This window comes from Chelonia mydas, chromosome 5 (genome assembly GCF_015237465.2).
Source record: "Chelonia mydas isolate rCheMyd1 chromosome 5, rCheMyd1.pri.v2, whole genome shotgun sequence".
NCBI lineage: Eukaryota > Metazoa > Chordata > Testudines > Cheloniidae > Chelonia > Chelonia mydas.
The window spans coordinates 44,148,093-44,163,646 of NC_051245.2; the positions used below are offsets into that span (position 1 = coordinate 44,148,093).

At 39.1% G+C, this 15,554-nt stretch overlaps 1 protein-coding gene across 5 annotated transcripts in view; it reads left to right on the forward strand.

Moving 5' to 3' along the window:
• Positions 1-15,554, forward strand: part of ARSB (arylsulfatase B) — a 96,842-nt gene that overhangs the window by 79,801 nt on the left and 1,487 nt on the right. For 3 of the 5 annotated variants that reach the window (XM_043546797.1, XM_037902958.2, XM_037902957.2), the window contains one exon: positions 15,248-15,376. In XM_043546797.1, the coding sequence (XP_043402732.1) occupies positions 15,248-15,376 (129 nt within the window). Of the gene's footprint in view, positions 1-10,819; positions 10,954-15,247; positions 15,378-15,554 lie in introns of those variants that run through there. The other 2 variants (XR_005225965.1, XR_005225966.2) reach the window with 1 other exon arrangement.

Here is a 15,554-nt window from a genome sequence, read left to right on the forward strand (position 1 = left end):
AGCCTACATTTTCCACAGTTTACTGATTCATGTGGTTGCAAAGAAAGTATTTCTGGAAATAATTGCTGTCTTTTTTTCCTTTCTGCAGTAATTTAAAAAAAAAATTCACATATGGATCTAACATAAAATGGACAACAACTTCTCTGGTGCTCAGAGTGCTGTAAATTCACTGCTTAATGGGCTAGTGTCTCTAGAAAACACACACATAGTTAAGAGTTAAATTTCAGAAGACAATTAAGAAGTTCAGAGTCAACAAAGCACGGAGTCCTTAATATTAGCACACATGCACACACTCCTCTGAACATTTTCAGAAGTGACTTCAACTTCTGCAGAATTGTGAGTGCACGCGCACACACACATGCACAAACCTATATTTACGTGTACAAATTAGGTAATTATGTCTCTAGCCACCTGACTTGTGCAAGCAAACACCTATCTTTGAGCATTTAAATTTGTAAGCACAAAATTAGAGGCTGGCTGAAAAACTGGTGTTTTTTAAAGTTTTTGTTTTATGTTTTCTCCTCCCTCAAGGTTTACATCCCTCCTGGAATCAACTAGAGGCTCTAAGGAGGAGGGAAGTGAGCCCTTAATTTTTTCTGAACACAATTGCCCAGGAATTGTTCAAAAGACAAAAAATGGGTTAACGCATTTGCTCTCTTTTTACATTTGTATTTTTTGTGGGAATTTAAGTTACTTACCTAGAACAGTCCTGTTTCACACAGCTGAGATACTCCAATCCTTGTGCCTGTGTTGTTAAATATTGCACTAGCCATCCAAAAACAATAGGCTAACTGAAGTACGTAATATACAGAAGAGGATCCATTCTCACCATGCCATTACTCTCGAGAGCCCAGCATTTGATGTGTTTTATACCCAAAAAAAAAAAAAAAAAATTAATGGGGGTCAATGTAGCTGGGAGACAATGTCAGAATGTATCTTACCAGAGAGAGAAAAAGAGAAAGTGAGAGAGAGAGCTCTAATTGAGAGCATATGTAGGGCTATGGAAGAATGAGGCGATATTTGGGCTCTTTATGTATATAATGATTCATGTTCTAGAAGCATGTTTAAAACAATGTAAATCAAGTGTTTTGTTAAAAGGAAAGGTGAAATAGGAGGTCCAGTTCCAAACTGGGTCACTGGAGGGAACTATTCATTTGGATTGCCATCTGGCAGACAGTAGCATCACTCTAGAAAGTATGGTGAATGGGTGAGTGAGAGCAGAAAAAGCAGACGTGAGAAGAAAAAAGGAGGGAAATGTATAGGCTAGTGAGGGTGTGGGGAGAGGACTGGTCCTTCAGTTTGCCTGGGGGACTTCTCCCTTTATTGAGTAAACCAGTGGTTCTCAAACTGTGGGTCAGGACTCCAAATTGGGTCATGACCCCATTTAATTGGGTCACCAAGGGCTGGCATTTGCCTTGCTGGGGCCCAGGACTGAAGCCCGAGCCCCACTGCCCAGGACTGAAGCCCAAAGGCTTGGGCCCTGAGTGTGGGGGGAGGGCTCAGTTAGCAGGCCCCCCCACTTGGGGCTGAAGCCCTTGGGATTTGGCTTCCCCTCCCACCCACGCCAAGAACAGTGGGGCTCTGGCTTTGAAACCCCCCCCTACCCCGCCACACACACACTTGGGGTGGCAAGGCTTGGGTGGGCTCAGACTTCAGTCCCCCCTCCTGAGGTCATGTAGTAATTTTTGTTGTCAGAAGGGGGTCAGGGTGCAATGAAGTTTGAGAACTCCTAGAGTAAACTATTGGACAGTCAGAGAAGCTCAGTCCAAAGAAGGTGGAGGTTCTTCTTTTTCCTTTATGCCGTTTTTCCTGGTGAGGGTCATGGCGGCAGCAGGTTCCAGCTCTTCCTGGGGTATCCCACAGTGTTCCCAGGCCAGCTGGGAGATATAATCCCTCCAGCATGTCCTGGGTCGGCCTCGGGGCTTCCCAGTAGGCCGTGCTCAGTAGAGTTCCAAAGGAAGCCTCCCAGGGGGTATGCTTACCAGCTGCCCAAACCACCTCAGCTGGCTCCTCTCAATCCGGAGGAATAGCGGCTCTACTCTGGGGCTCTCCCGAATAGCAGAGTTCCTCACCCTGTTTCAGAGCATAAGCCCAGCCACCCTGCGGAGAAACTTCATTTCCACCGCTTGTATCCGTGATCTCGTCCTTTTGGTCATTACCCAAAGTTAATGACCAAAGAAGGTTCAGAGTAGAAAACAGTTCTTCTGAACCTTGCATGGAATGAAGACCCCAGCACCAGGAAGCTAAGGAGCACCAGTTGTGAGTGACTCATTTAGTCTTGTTGCAATAAAATTTGTTCTACTTCTCAAGTGAGTGTTTGTATCTATATATTTATTGCAATCTCTTTACAGTCCAGAGCAGGGGTGAAAGTAAGTCGAGCAACTTACCGATACGCTGGGGCCAGCTCGGAAGGGGCAGGGCCTAGGGCAGAAGAGGCGGGGCTGAGGGGGTCAGAGCCAGCCCCAGCCCACCCTGTAAGGTAATTGCCCCCCCGCTTCTCCTCCTCCTCCTGCCCCCTCCCCCACCAGGGTAGCAGCAGCAGCCCGGGGCTCTGGGGGCTATTTAAAGGGACAAGAGCTCCCCTGCTTCTACTGCCCCGGTCCTTCAATTAGCCGCCAGAGCCCTGGGGAAGCAGCAGGGCTCCAGCAGCTATTTAAAGGACTGGGGCGGCAGAGGCAGCTGGAGCCCCAGCCCTTTAAATAGCCCCTGGAGCCCCCACTACCCCAGGGCTCTGGGGGCTACTTAAAGGGCCTGCGGCTCCCCTGCTTCTACCACCCCTGTCCTTTAAATACCCCCCGGAGCCCTGGAGTAGCAACGGTGGGGCTCCAGCGGCTATTTAAAGGGCTGGGGCGGTAGAAGCAGGGGAGCACCGAGCCCTTTAAATAGCTGCCAGAGCCCCATAGCCGCTACCCCGGGGCTCCAGCAGCGGGGCTCTGGAGGCAATTTAAAGGGCCTGGGGCTCCAGCCACTGCTGGGAGCCTCAGGCCCTTTAAATTGCCCCCTGTGGAAGCTGGGCTGCCCCAGTATGGTGCACCAGCTTTTGCCGGTACGCCGTACCGGGGCATACCAACTTACTTTCACCTCTGGTCCAGAGTGAAACACATTAGAAATGGGGTTGGAGAGCACTTTAAACACTGAATTATTTCATCTTTCATGAGTTCGTACCTTATCTCTCTCACTTAATAACCCCCTAGATCCATTACTTTGCCTTTTTCTAGCAGAGTGGACAGATCTTCCACCCCAGCTTGTCCTCTTCCTTGCCGCCCACCCACACGTACATTTTTGCATGCTTTATTGTGCAGTGACTAAATGGGTGAAATATTCAGCATTGTGCTGATTATTACATTGCTTCAAAAATATTTAATTTTCCAGCCCAATCTTAGAAAAGAGCTGTTTACTTCAAAAGGAGATCTCTGAACTGAGACATAAAAAGAGCAAAATTATCTGCTTTTACAAGTCCCTTGCATAACGACAGCGTCTCCTGACAAACAAAGGATTCTTGTGACAAATACTAAATGCACAACATTTCAGACACAATTATAATGATCAAAAAGATTTGAATAGGATATGCTCCATGTCAAAGTCCAAGAAACACTTCAGAAAGGTCTAATTCTTATTACAGTTGCATATGGATTAGACAGCATCTGTTTATGCATGTATAATATTCTGATTCTTAGCAGGATTAACTCCACTACAGTATGCATTAAATTGTGCAGTGAGACATAAATTAGTATTGGGTAGCCTCTTACTTGCTAAAACTTACTCACATGAGCACTGATTTCTGGGTAGCTAATCACATAAGTAAATTTACTCTTGGTATAAGTGTTTGTGTTTCAGTACATCTGTGTCTCCATCTTTTTTTCACCTTTTTGCTTGTTAATCCATTTATAGTCCAATTGATAGTTACTGTGTTTATACAAATCTCATTTTTCCAAAGTTTTTATTAGCCAGTTACTGTCTTGGGTATTTAAGAGCATGAAATTAGCTCAACATTATATTGTAGTGCATGGAATCAGGTGCCTAATAAAATCCAAAGACCCTACTGGTGCGTGTAATTTCTGTTATGAAACTTACACATTTCATAACAGTAGAATTTTTGTCTTTTTTTTTTAACCTTTTTTGCAGTTACAGTTCTTTCTGTTTTGGAATGATTGGGAGTTTTTTATTAGTGATGTCTTCAATGGTAAAACAAAACTTTGCAATAGGCCAATCAGGTACCAGACTAAAAGTCTATTTTCATAATTAGATAAGAAAGTATTGCTTTGTGTGTCAAGTGCTCATGTACAGTTCTCCAAAACGTTAAATAAAACAGTGTTCCTTATTTTGGATATCGCCAAATAAAATGCAACTACTTTTGTTTTCTGGGTTAGTGCCTGTTTCTTCAAGTAGCTGAGTACCTCTGGCAAACACCCATAAATCCTGCTGAAGTCACTTCAACATCATGCAAGATCAGGCACTTGTTTTTGTAGTCAAGGTGAAATAAAATAATAAAGTGCATAATAGGGGTGAGGATAATTTACCCAAACTTCAGAAACCGTTTTTAATTTGGCTCTCTGAAAAAGGAACATATTTACTGCAATGCACATGCCCTGTCATGGAAAAATAGCTTCTAACAGTACACAATGTGTTTGAATCAGAACTAAAAAAATATAAATAGCCTCCCAAAACAATCTTGCTTTATTTACTTTTATTTTTGCTAACTTTTGTCATGTAAATGAGCATATAATCAGTGATTTAATGCTCTCACAAAATTATGTGAAATGGGTATCAGATGATTAAATACTAGACTACTGTTTGTTGTATCAGATTAGTATCAAGATAATACATCAAGCCCCTCTACATGTCATAATACACAAGTATAGTAATCTAGCATATCATGATTCAGATCTAACTTGATCTGTCTTTTGCCATCTTGTGGTGTTTTAATAAAACCAGGAAGCTACTTTTATTGCACAAGAGAGTTTGGTGGACAGCCTCGTGCCCATGTTCATTCCTGTAATGCAGGAGAGCTGGATTTGATTATTCGTCTCATTCTCTTACTGTTGAACATGAACCAAAAAGGCTCCCAGTCATCTGCTTGCACATTGAGGGTAAGGCTCTCACCTTGTTGTTCATATTGCTGATCATAGGTAGAATATGAACATCCACTGTTCTAATCCCCTTACATATAAATAGTAAAAGTGAAGTTTTGGGAGAAAAGGAGGCCATGAGTCTAGCCACCTGTTTGACTAATTTGTAGCCTGTCATTTTTTCCTGCAAGTGCTTATGTAGCTCTAACAATGCGTTCTTGACCGCAGTCTCCACTGCTGTCTTTGGACATCCATTTATTGTTGTTGTTTGTTTTATTAACCCAAAGAGCTTACAGAGTAAAAATTTTAAAAGCACCTATGCAATTTAGGCTTGTAAATGCCATTTTGAAAAGTGACTTAGGCATTTTAGAGCCTAAGACTTCCTTGACTTGCCATGTCAACCTACGCCCCAAACTGCCTAAACCATTTATGAAAAATTTACCCTCAGTTGAAAGATGCAACAGAGAGATGAAGGTTAGGAGAAGGAGGACAATAAACAAGTGGTCAAGGTGACCATCTAATGGATCTTGCTAATACAATTCTTGATAACACAACTGTGTTCTTTTTTTAGTCTTCATGTTAAGTATCCACTGTGTAAATCAATTCCTCGTGAACTCTTGGTGTTCTCTTAGCTTCACTTCATTTCCTCTTGTTGGATATATCAGATGATAGCAGAACCTCCAGACCTTTTCCCATCCCTGCTTATAACTCTTCATTATTCTTGTTGCATTCTCCTTTACCTTTTTCATTTCTTTAATATCCTGTCTGCAGTGTGGTGCCTGCAACTGTGCACAGTTTTTGATGTATGATCTCCTATTTTGGGTTCTGTTCTGGCACAGTTCTTATTCAAAATATATGATATATTAGGCGACTGGAGGAGATAGTGAAGTGATTTGGGTTGTGGTGCTGTCATTGTGTGAGTTCTACACAATTCTACGTCTGAAGGTATGCAGTTCCGTCTTTCCTTCTTGCCCAGAGGATGCAATATGTGTGGCTTTCTCAGTGACCAGCAGAGATACTGAATTGAATACATGTTCATTCAGACATGTTGCAAAGAAGAACAAGGTGTTGATGAAGGAAGCAACTTCATGGCAGGGGTTGGTCTCTGCACACCCTTTGCCAATAAAATCACAATGTAGGGGGTGCTCTTATATCCCAAGTTCTGAATATCCCAGGAGGCATTTATCTTGACACTGACTGTTTTTCTCTCATCTAGGTCTTTGTCACCTGCAGATTGAAATACTCCTGTTTGCACTGCATGAGGCTACATTTGAACATATACACGCTATACTGGCTTCAGAATATAGTGGCTCATATGGGTCTAACTATAGGGATCATGTTACATCTGTGCACCCTAGATTGCATTAGCTTCCTGTTTGCTGCTGGGTACAGTTCAAGTGTTGATTATGGCTCTGTAAAATATCATGTGGTTTGGGTCCCTGCTATCTGCGAGACTGCCCCTCTTTCTCCTTGTTGCTCATTACTGCAGAGGAGAACAGCTGGTGTTTTTGAACAAACAGTTTTTAGATTTCAGCTTCTGAGGTTGGTGCAGTGCAGGAAAAAATTACTCAAATTTGTTTTCCCTATTGATTCAAGGGACTCCACATCTGTTAGCCTTCAGGGGATGGTGTGTAACTCAGCTGTCTTCTTAGGCTTTTGCCTATCAGACTCAGGACAGGATGTATTGGTGTTTAATTTTGTTTTTAATTTCAGGGGTTGAGAATCTTTTTAGTTAATGCTCATTGATTTTTTTGGTTTTTAAAATAACGTGCTCCCACAAATGAATGTAATAGATGCAATTTTATAAATCCTAAATAGAGACCTATATGGACTATAATGTCTATACATGATTGCATGAGTCAAAAGCAAACTAAATTTAATTTGTTTGTCCATTTTTAATTGGAAGCTAATGACCAAATTTTCATAATTGCAGTAATAAACCTTCCAATTTGTTGATGCAGACTGGACAGCTAGGTATGCCAATAGGGAATTAGGATGCAGTTATCTGTGTGTTGTGTGCAAAAATGTGTCTGTCTTTATGTAATTTCTTCGAGGTTTTTTTTATTTAATGTTGTAAAGCATTTGAATACATAGTTGCTTTATCTACAACATTTTATATGCTTTTAGATATTTAATTACTTCCTTTTATATCTGATGATCAAGTGATTCATAGCTGATATGGTGTAGGCTCCCTGCACATTACTGCTGATGCCTCAACAGCCTGATCCAGAGCTCACTGAAGTCCATAGAAAGACTTCCACAGACTTCAGTGGGTTTTGGATCAAGCCCGTAAATCCTGAGCTGCATTTTTCCTACTGTTCAAGATTTAGACATTAATCAGATAGAACTGGATCTGCCAAACATTCCAGAAGTAAGAACACAGGAACGGCGACACTGGGTCTTAGACAGTGGCCAATGCCAGGTGCCCCAGAGAGAATGAACAGGATAGGAAATCATCAAATGATCCATCCCCTGTTGCCCATTCCTAGCTTCTGGCAAAAGTATGGTATATGTGGTGACTAGGCAGGGTGGTTTGTAGAGGTAAAAGGCCACCTTTACCACCTAAACTATTATTCTACTTAATTTTTGTCAAGTTAGTATTAATTCCGTAATATTTAAGATGTTCTGTCCTCCTTCTCCACCCACCACTTCTGATATTGTAGTGCAAAAAACAGACTCCGGTAGATTCACAGTAGTCTGCAGAGCCTGTGAATGGAAAAATATTACCTCTGATTTTGCACCATTGGGGAGCAACTCTTTCATTTAATAATGCCATATGAGTAGGTGTTTCAAACCCTGAGAAGACAGTAAAATGGTTTAAATGAGAACAGCAGCTGTGATGTGCAAAACTCTGGATCTATTTTAATGGAAGCAACAGGAGAATGATCCTGTTACCATTTTTATGAGAACCTGTGAAGCTGCTGAATACAATCGGGATTTCTTGGGCAGTTACAATGGTGTGATAACTCTAACACTCACTATTGGAAATACTAGTAGATACTCTCACTCCCTTCTGATTTCATACACAAGTGTTTTTTGCCAGTCTCTGACTTTTGTTCTAATGGATCTCCTCTGTGGTTGTTATGAACTACGTATTATCTCCTGATCAGAAAGAGCATGAAGGTTATGTAAATCACTTTTCAATGACAACTATTTCTTTTGGAAAAAATCCCAGTGACTCTATAAACTCTGGTTTTATTTAAAGGTCCTTTTCAAGTATTAAATAAGAGACTGCTCTGAGATTTAGCAATCCATTCATCCCTCTTAGCAAAAATATTGGTACAAATTTAAAAAAAAAATTGTGAATCATTGATAATGGCTTGGATCAGAGTCCCAGCATAATATAAAGAAGTTGTAATTACAAGGTGAATTTATCTTTTCTGGATTTGGTAATTGTCAGGCAATGTCCGGCCTTTTGAAAGCCTATCTTTCCATTAATTCAGGTAACTTGCTGATTTTAGTCTCTATTAAAAAACACGGAAGAAGAGAGATCACTGTTAAAATTATAACTTTAAGTAGTTTTGATTTTTGTTTTCACACTTATTAGCCCATGTCAGCTAAAGATTAAGGACTTGATTGTGTTTGGCCCTGCATGGTATGTGAAAGTTTTATCTCACTCTCTACTGGCTAAGGATCTGAATATGTGTTGGGGGAGTGTACAGTGCATCCTTGCCAAAGGTGTGGAGGTCCACACACCCTGGACCCTGCGATCTCTCACTAGGGCTCCTCATCTTTCTCAAAGCATGGCTGACCCTAAATAGCTCAATAGTAATGCTTTGTTGATCTATTTGCCCAAGCAAAGAGAGCTGTGGCACGCATACCTCTTATCTCTCCCTTCTATCATTAGTCCACTTTAAGTGGTTTATACTGTACTGGGGAAAGATATTGATCTCCTGTTTGGATCTTGTTATGAATTACTTGGAAATAGGTGAAGATATTGAAAAAAGAGTAAACGGGGGAGAGAGGATCACGTAACCAGAAAACCTGGCAGAAAATTTCAACGAGCTGATGTAATTTTCTCTATTAGTCCAGGAGTCTTAATATGTAGAGATGACCTGTAGTTACTAAGGGAATCCCTGAGCATGATGCACGTGGCAGACTATCCCGAGGGAGGGAAGGGAAGGAGAGAGAGATGGGGGGAAAAGGGAAGACGATGATGGCATCTCTAGCACTTGCTGGAATTCATTAAATGCACTTTATGTAACTGGCCTCGAACAATAGCACCTGTCTAGTATGTGTCTTAGATGTGTTTCCAGTTTTTATTGGAAAGACTGACAGTCAATTTGGAATCCCCTCTCATCCTGGATTTCAGTGGTTTTTCATAATATGCACTATTCAGGTTTTTAAACTGACAGGATCTATTCTGAGGTTATGCTAGAACAGAAACAGATCTAAAATAATTGCTTTATTCTCTCTTCCATCAGTTGGTTTGTGATGAAGTTTATAGCCTTTTATGATTATATTTTTCCCTGTCATATAGTTGTCTGTGGTTGTATTGTATGGGAATATTATATCACTACAAACTGTGGAAAATGGTAATGATTTGCACCTTTTCTCTGAATAAATCCAGTGCACATTCCAAAGGTGGATAAGTGTTACCATCCCTACTTCATAGATAAGGAAATGGAGGTATAAGCTTAGTCTGCTTCTGCTTTCCACATTGGACACCAGTTGTATCTAGCTCATTACAAATACAGAAGTTTGTTGTTCGAACACAGTGGCCTGCAGAGACGTGGCTCATCTGACAGCCATTTTGGATTAACTCTTAGGACAGGGCTCCCTTTCCAAACTAAGTATTAAATTAACATTATTTCCTCCTACTCCAAAACTATTCTCAAAACTCCCAGATGTATTCCTTACACACTGGAATATGAGCCCACACTGCATAGGAATACAGTGTGCCTCAAGCAATGTTTTTTTGGACCCTCTAACTTATGTGGTTGGGATTTCACAAAATGCCATTTTAGAGAAAACTGTAGTCTTTGATCTCTTGCCATTTAAAAAACCTCTCCTCTCAGCATGGTTCATTCTCATCATCTTAATCACAGACTGAAGGATAATATTTTAGGTTAGTTTTCCTTTTCTTTCATAGATGTACTGGCTATTTATATCTCAGCTCTTTAAGATTCTACCAATTACTTGAGCTAGCCTTATGTTTAGGGAGAGAAAAGGGGTGGGGAGAATAATGAGTCATATACATTCACTACATCTCTTATAAGTGTCCTGTATACACACTGATATGTGAGAGACTGTATCCATAGTACATTTTTAAAAAATGAAATCTTTCACTTTTATCTGCTGGCTAATCTTTTTATGACTGAAGAGTAGAGAACAAAGTTCTAATTAATATTCTCTATAATTATTTTTATCACACTTTAATGAATCTCCATCTACAAATTTATATATTGGACTGGGTGACAAGGAATTTGAACTTTGGTTCAAAAGAGTTGAAATTCAGATTATCTCTCTTCTCTGTCCTGTAAATCCACTCAGAATGGGCATTGACTATTCTGAAATTTTTTATGTAAATTGTCACAGCATATTTGTCTGAGTTGTTTTGTTTGCCAATTGAAAGTCTAAAGATTGAATCAATTTGAAACAAGTCATAAGGAATATAAACAGTAAGTGAGAGAGATTTGAAATTTCCAGCCTGGATAATAAATACCATGTGTAGTGCTTTTCTTCACCATTTTCTGATTCAATTTGTGTCTGACATACTTTTTCTTACACTCCAATTTCATGTTGAAAAGGTCCAGAGAAGGGAAATGAAGACTTTTACAGGCACGATGAGACACAGAGAAAAAGAAGTGACACAAACCAGAATAACTGAGCCTGGAAAGAAGCATTAGAGAGGACTTGACTGAGATATTTAAAGATATAAAAGGTAGTCCCTTCATAACTGGATCAGTCCCTTCCTCTCTACATCCACTAAATAATATCAGAAGAACCAAGAGGTTACTCAGTTATTTTAAATGGTCAGTCATTTAGAATAATTAAAGGAAATTATACTTTATGGAGCATATATGATGTGTGTGTGGAATTTCTGGACATCAGAAGCGACAGTCAAATACCATGAAAAGATATTAAGAGTTGGATAAGTCTGATCAATAACTATAACTGTACATGCTAAAAGAACACAAATTACCTGTTATGTGTATGCCGATCACTACAGAGGTCAGGAAGGAATCATTCTCCCTATTCCCCATCTCGATAAAGCACTGCACACTTGGTTAGATGTACTGGGTTACCCAGAGTGCTGTAAATGTACAGAAGTACATAGAAAGATTAGTTCTCTGTCTGGAAGAGCTGCCAATCTAACCTGAACAAGGCATGGGACAAGAGCACTCATGGGACAGTGCAAAGGATTTGAAGTGGGGCTTCGAAGGAGGAAGGGGATGTGGAAAGTTTTTTTTCCCAAGCATAAGGGATGGCATGACAGATGATGCAAAATCAAGTGAAAAAAGATAACAGAGTGAGCAAGTAGGAGAGAGGGTAAGAAGGTAAAGTAAGGAGGTTTTGGAGTATTTTCACTGTCCTTTGAAGCATCAGATATTTGTCATTTCTAGAAGCAGGATGCTTGACTGGATATACCCAAGTGCTTCTTCTGTCTGGCAAATCCTATGTTCTTATAATGACAAATATTAATTATTAGTTGATAGTCCTGGTTTTTAATGTAAAATTGTACAAATATAATTAAAATATAATCTAGGGGTCAGTTACGTTGGTATTCATCTATAGTAACTCCACTGTCTTTAATGGAGGTATTCTAGATTTATATTGCTGTAAATGAGAATCAAGCCTTGAGTGAATACTTGATTTGTTTCCTAGATTACACTGATATAGTTTGTTGTTATCTGTGTGGATAGCCATTGCCAATGTTCCTGTGTCGGTTTACTCTATCCTTCTCTTATCCTTAACTTTTAAAGTTCTTTTTATGTTAGCAATGCTACCACATGCTTTGTGTGAGTTTTGGCTCTGATCTCTTTGGAGAAACCACTTGTACAGGAAATGGGATTGTCTTTTGAGATTTATTTTAAAGTTATGATGATGCTGTATATGTAATTTTTAAAGGTACAGTAAAACCAAAATTTTAATATTGAGCTATTCAGTATTCTTATCTTCTGTGCAAGGACTTACAGCTGCAATTTCCCCACACCTTAAGACCAATGTACCCAAAAGTCTCTCTGCAAATTCACTTGTGCACATAAACATGTAGATAAACAATTTTTTTGGTTCATTCAAAATTGACTGGTTGGCTCACATGTATTTTATAGGATTGTATATTAGCAAGTTGAATTATGATGTTCCAATCAATTACACTTACAAGCTTTTATAAAAAGAAACACCTGTTCTGGTCATCATTCAGGCTTTTGTTTACATAATTTACTCAACTGTGCTTTTTTTGGACTTCTAAACTCAAGTGTGTGTATTTTGAAATGGTAAAGTAAAATATGAATCATGCTAGTAATTCAACACCTAAATTTTAAAGTGACTAGCATTTTTGGATGCCTTGATTTTTTTATGTACAAGTTGACACATCTTAGAATAGAATATCAGGGTTGCAAGGGACCTCAAGAGGTCATCCAGTCCAACCCCCTGCTCAAAGCAGGACCAATCCCCAATTTTTTCCCCAGATCCCTAACTGGCCCCCTTAAGGATTGAACTCACAACCCTGGGTTTAGCAAGCCAATGCTCAAACCACTGAGCTATCCCTGCCCCCAAAGGGGCCTAATTTTCAGAAGTGCTGAGCACCTGCCCTCTGAAAATCAGGCCCCTTAAAGATCCAGATTAGGCTCTGAATATCATTAGTTACTTTTGAAACTTTAGGCCCAACAGTGTAAAGTGCATCTAATACAGAGACTATGCACAGTAGTAGAAAAAAGATCTAGGGTAAATTTTCAGAAGTGCATAAGTGGTTTAGAAATCTGTGTCCCATTTTCAGAACTGACATAGGCACTTGGGAACCTAAATCCCACTGAGCTCCTAAGTTCCTAAATCGGTTTTGAAAATAGGATTTAGGCTCCTAAGTCAGTTCAACTAGGGATAAAATTTTCAAAAGTCCCTATCTTTCCTATATAGATATGCTATTTAAATGCTTTCTTTGGTTACCCATCAAATATCTACACCAAATATGTTATGACATTTGATACCAATATATTTGATGTAGCAGTAAATATTAAAACAGCAACTTTTGAATGAAACTTCACTTGTTTCTTATAACAGTGAAAATGCTATAGTGTCAAAAAACAGGCATTTGAGAGGAAAATAGTGCTGTTGGGGAATGCTCAGTTGGTGGGCTGTAGAGAAAGAGAGGCTCCTATTTGCAGTTATGATAATTGATGGTAGAGGGAGCATTTTGTATGGAGAAGGTGAGCTGTAGTATTTCACTCTCTCGAGACTGCATTATTGTAACTCCTACATCCTACATTTGTCAGGCAAAGCCCATCACACTCCAGTCCATCTTGTATACAAACAGTCCTCCACCACTTGCACAGGACTAGCAATGATGATACAAGAGTAAATGTCTAGACTTGGCAGAATTTGATTTTTTTGTTTGTTTGTTTCTAAGTGTTTGGGGCGGGGGGTTGGCAGAAGCTCACCTGCAATAACAGAAGCTGAAGAATTTTATTTTGGAGGTGGCAGAGAATATAGTGGAGTGGGAGAGAAGGAGAAAGAAAGACTAATGCAGGAAGAAAGATCCAAGTGTAAGGGGACAAACTATAGGATGGCAAGGGTAGAGACCATATCAGTAATATTTATGCTTATCTTAATATTGCATCTGGTGCTTAGATACTGTAGTGCTTAGCATCTGATAAATGCACCATAGATAGATCTGTCACATAGCATATGCTGTTCTTGTATGAATATAGATCTCTCTGTAGCTGCAATTTCTGAAGAGAGTTGACCTGTACTATTTGTGAAACAACATACCTGACTGAGCAACAGATAATAAAGTTATTGGCACAAGATAAGAGTATTACAGTAGGTAGATTATGACTGACAGAATTCTGTGTGTGTGTATAAATTATTCAAAATATTTCAAACAAGTTGTATTCAAGTTCATACTTTGTAGATGTGTTTGCTAAAGAGCCAAAAAGTTGCACTAATTGAAAGCTCATTTGGACTTGACTAGCAAAACAAAATTACTAATGAAATCCTGAACTAAACTAAAATACTTTTGTGTTCTTTAGAAATACACTTACCATAACTTGCAGTGAAAAATAATACATCATTTAATGGAACTTTTGTGTTTGAGCAAAAATTTTATTTTACAAAAGGTATATGTGCTATTAATTGATTTTATATATCTATATCTGTGGATCTATTGATAAATATAAAATCAATTAAGAGTGCATATATCATTTTTTTAAATAAAATGCATTTTATATTGCCTCATGTGATTTACAGGATTTGTTCTCTGCTTAATCTCCAGTATTACTCTCAGCATCCAGTCTGACATAACAGTTATACCAGCTGTAACTCACATCCCACTGATTCTGTTTTGAGCTGTAGATGCAAAAACCAACCACACCAGTCCCTGTGGCTCCCTAATTTGATAGTTTCCAACTCAAATGTTATAATAAAACTACCTCCTGAAAGATGCCACAGCATCAAACTGGGTTATCTTGACATCTCTTCGCGTCATTGTTTCTGATCTTATCACAAGAATTCCCTTGTAACGGTAGATGGTGGAAAACAAACACAGGCTGATACATAGCATCAATTTTTAAAATTTGGGTTCTCTGCTCTAAAACTGCACATGAACAGGCCGTTGCATATGCAAATACTGTATTTGCATGCAAACTGGTATTTCCACATGCAGCGACCTGTGTGTACATATAAATATGTTTGCACAAACAATTTATGTGGGCATGCAAAGCTTTTGTATGGTTGAAGATCTGAGTTTTAAAATATTAGACAGTTCTGTTAGAACAAGTGTATAAATAAATATCACGAATGTTAGAAATGGTAATCTTAACTCTGAACCTGTTTTTTTTTCTTTTAGTTTGTCAGTTCTATATTGTAGCATAGCCACTTATACTTATGTGGAATAAGTGTCTTGCAGAATACATGTTTGTATTCCAATATTACATTATATTGGTTTGTTTCCTAACAAAATCCTTAAAAAAATCTTTAACTACAAAATATGTCTAAATCTATCTTATTGTTTCATTAAGGTCCTGGTATTGACAACAGGACATCTTCACCACAGGATAATTCTTTTCCATGGGACGATTCAATCTTCAATATATCCATACATGCTGCAATTCGACATGGAAAGTGGAAACTACTAACTGGGTATCCAGGTAATGAAATGATTTTTTTTTTCCCCCTAGAGATTTACCTTCGCTCCAGTTCATCCCATTTCATATGTAATAAACTTTGCATTTCCGTAATTTACTCTCTTTCTCAACTTTCATGATTTACTATGTAAAAACTAGGAGGGCGGAGCCTTGTTTAAAAGTAGGCAAATATTTACAATGT